This window comes from Aphanomyces astaci, assembly GCF_000520075.1.
Source record: "Aphanomyces astaci strain APO3 unplaced genomic scaffold supercont1.91, whole genome shotgun sequence".
In the NCBI taxonomy this organism is placed as follows: Eukaryota; Oomycota; class Saprolegniomycetes; order Saprolegniales; family Verrucalvaceae; genus Aphanomyces; species Aphanomyces astaci.
Window position 1 is genome coordinate 191,737 of NW_009798354.1, and position 2,429 is coordinate 194,165.

Sequence of the window (2,429 nt, forward strand, 5' to 3'; positions counted from 1 at the left end):
TCACCAACGGGAGCTGCTTTGGACTGGGGGGAGCGCAGCTGCTTTCGCTGTAGGGCCTACCACAATAAACAGATCAGTCGATCGATGTACTGCACCCCTGGCAAGCAAACCCCTTTTCGAAAGCTGTAGATATATGTATGTAAACATGAAGTGAGCACATACAAAACGTCACCCTACGTCGCCAGGTTGGAGACGTGCCTTAGTGAATTGTATTGCGAGGTACGTACTGGAATAAGGTGTGGTCGCTGTCCACCACGGTGGGCTGCGAGTTGTTGTCGAAGGTGGCGGCCTCATGTTGAAGTCGGTCGTGGTCCAATAAGGTGTGGTCGCTGTCCACCACGGTGGGCTGCGAGTTGTTGTCGAAGGTGACGGTCTCATGTTGAAGTCGGTCTTGGTCCGGGGCTAAGGGGGGCTGAGACAAGGGTATGTCGACAGTGTTCTGGTTCGAAGTTGTGCAGCCCATATTCAATTCTGGTGTGTCGACGCGGCACGACGACCAGAGTGTACAACTACGTAGTAGTCTTTGTGTGTGTGTGTGTACATTTCCTCATGTGAACGACGCAGGAGTAATGCCCAGGGATGAGATTGGCGGTAGAGCGCTGCTGGTTGATTCTCGCAGCTGATGAGACAGTGCCACATGTTTCTATTGACATTTTCTCTCAACGGGGAAATGCGGGAACTGGACGAAAACTTATCACAACACAAAGTAACGTAAGGCCAAAACCCAGGCATTCATGGTAGGCGAAAGCAAAATCTGGAGTTTCATCGCAGTCATCCAAGTTGTAGGAGAGGTATATTGGCTGCTGTACTGACACAATTTCTATCGCTCTCTGCGGTCTTGCATTCGGAATTCGCGTCGTTTCACCTTGAAAACGTTCCCCGCCCGGATATTTCATTTCTTTTGAAATATTGCGGACGCAATATTTTTTTTCCGCATATGCATGCTTTTGTGGTACCTCGAGTCAGAACACCCTGTTCTGTTAGAGAACATCCCCACTGCCCTGTCAGTCAGGTAGCAGCATTCTGCTAGATGTGTAGGAGGTTTTTGTGCCTTTTAGAGGCTTTTCCTCAGGTAGAAGACAGCGCAGACATTTGTCACGAAACATCACAGATGTCGTGGCCAATCATAGTGTAGTCTGATTGGCTGTTTTTCTCTCCCGTCAGAACTAATATACTTTCAGTTCTTCCTCCATCCACACACTTGTCTGCTGCTGCTTCCTGCCCTCTCCACTGGTTATGAGCCTTACAGTGACTTGCAGCTAAACTCGGTCAGTTGCACTATTTTTTGTCTTGGATTTTGTATGTAGAGTGGTATGGCTTTCGAGCAAATTATAAAAAAATTCACTGCTTCAAGTTTGTGGTGTGATGCGACTCTGGCTTCTGATTGGTCGTAAACACCATAATTCCAACCACTCAGGATCGGTGTATCGTTACAAATATAGGTGTCACATTTCGTGAGAAATCGAGGCCAATGCCTTATCTGACAAGCGCAATCGATTCAGGAGGGGGGTTTACCCTCAGAAACCTCCTGAGTTATATTTCTAACACACTTGGAATAGCCTTTTCGAATGACTTCACAATTGTTTGAGTTGATATCTTTTCCCACACACTAATGGTTCTTTTTACCATTGCTAATCGCTTTTCTTGAGCGGTAAAGACTTCGTCTCCGATTCTGTCGTCCTCTTCCAAAAGCCACGCAGTCTTCAGCATGGCTTTAAGCGGGCCCATAACGCCGACATCTAGTGGCTGGCATCGACTAGTTGAGTTTGGTGGCAGTGGCTCCACAACGCGTCTCCGCAACTTTGTCGTAGGATGAATCAGACACATGGCACGCCAAATTGTCAACCAATAAAACAGAAGCATCCTCCACTTGAGGTGCAAGTATCTCGTCGAGGTAAATGGACCAGACACGCTCGTCCATCCAAGCGTTTGTTTGGACGGCATAGTGATGGCCGCGGGGATACGTGTCGAGTTCTTGTCGCTCGATGACACCTCCATGCTGTCCCTTGAGAATGAAGAGCAAGGGCAGCTTCACGCCTGTACAGTGCAAACATAAGCTCACATCATAAAGAGATCTCTTACCATCCGCTCGTATCGTCAGTACTGCTGTCAAGCGGTCGGAGTGTTTCTCGCCATCCGAAACCTTGCTGGACATTCCGATTTCTGCGAGTGTCTTACCGGGTGGCATATCGTAGAACACACCTGTCTCGTCCACATTCAAAATTTGGCTCTTGTCGTACTCGCTGTACTTGTTCCAGAACGACGCAGCGTATCCGAGCCACATGTCGTCAAGCACTTGTTGGGAGAGCTTGCTTTTGCATGGGACCCGATGACGGAAGCGGTGTCGATACGAAAACCTCAACAATAGCGTACGGAATGAGTTGTACCCGACAGCATCATTCTTTTTTGTTGACAGGTATTCAACCAGC

At 48.4% G+C, this 2,429-nt stretch overlaps 1 protein-coding gene across 1 annotated transcript; it reads right to left on the reverse strand.

The window, feature by feature from the left end:
• Positions 1–199: 199 nt before the first annotated feature.
• On the reverse strand, positions 200–1,728 carry H257_16750 (hypothetical protein; the record flags this gene model as incomplete). The annotated part of the gene is made up of 2 exons (XM_009845289.1): positions 200–412; positions 1,627–1,728. The coding sequence occupies 2 exons, from the start codon at positions 1,726–1,728 to the stop codon at positions 200–202; spliced, it is 315 nt and encodes a 104-aa protein (XP_009843591.1).
• Positions 1,729–2,429: the final 701 nt, after the last annotated feature.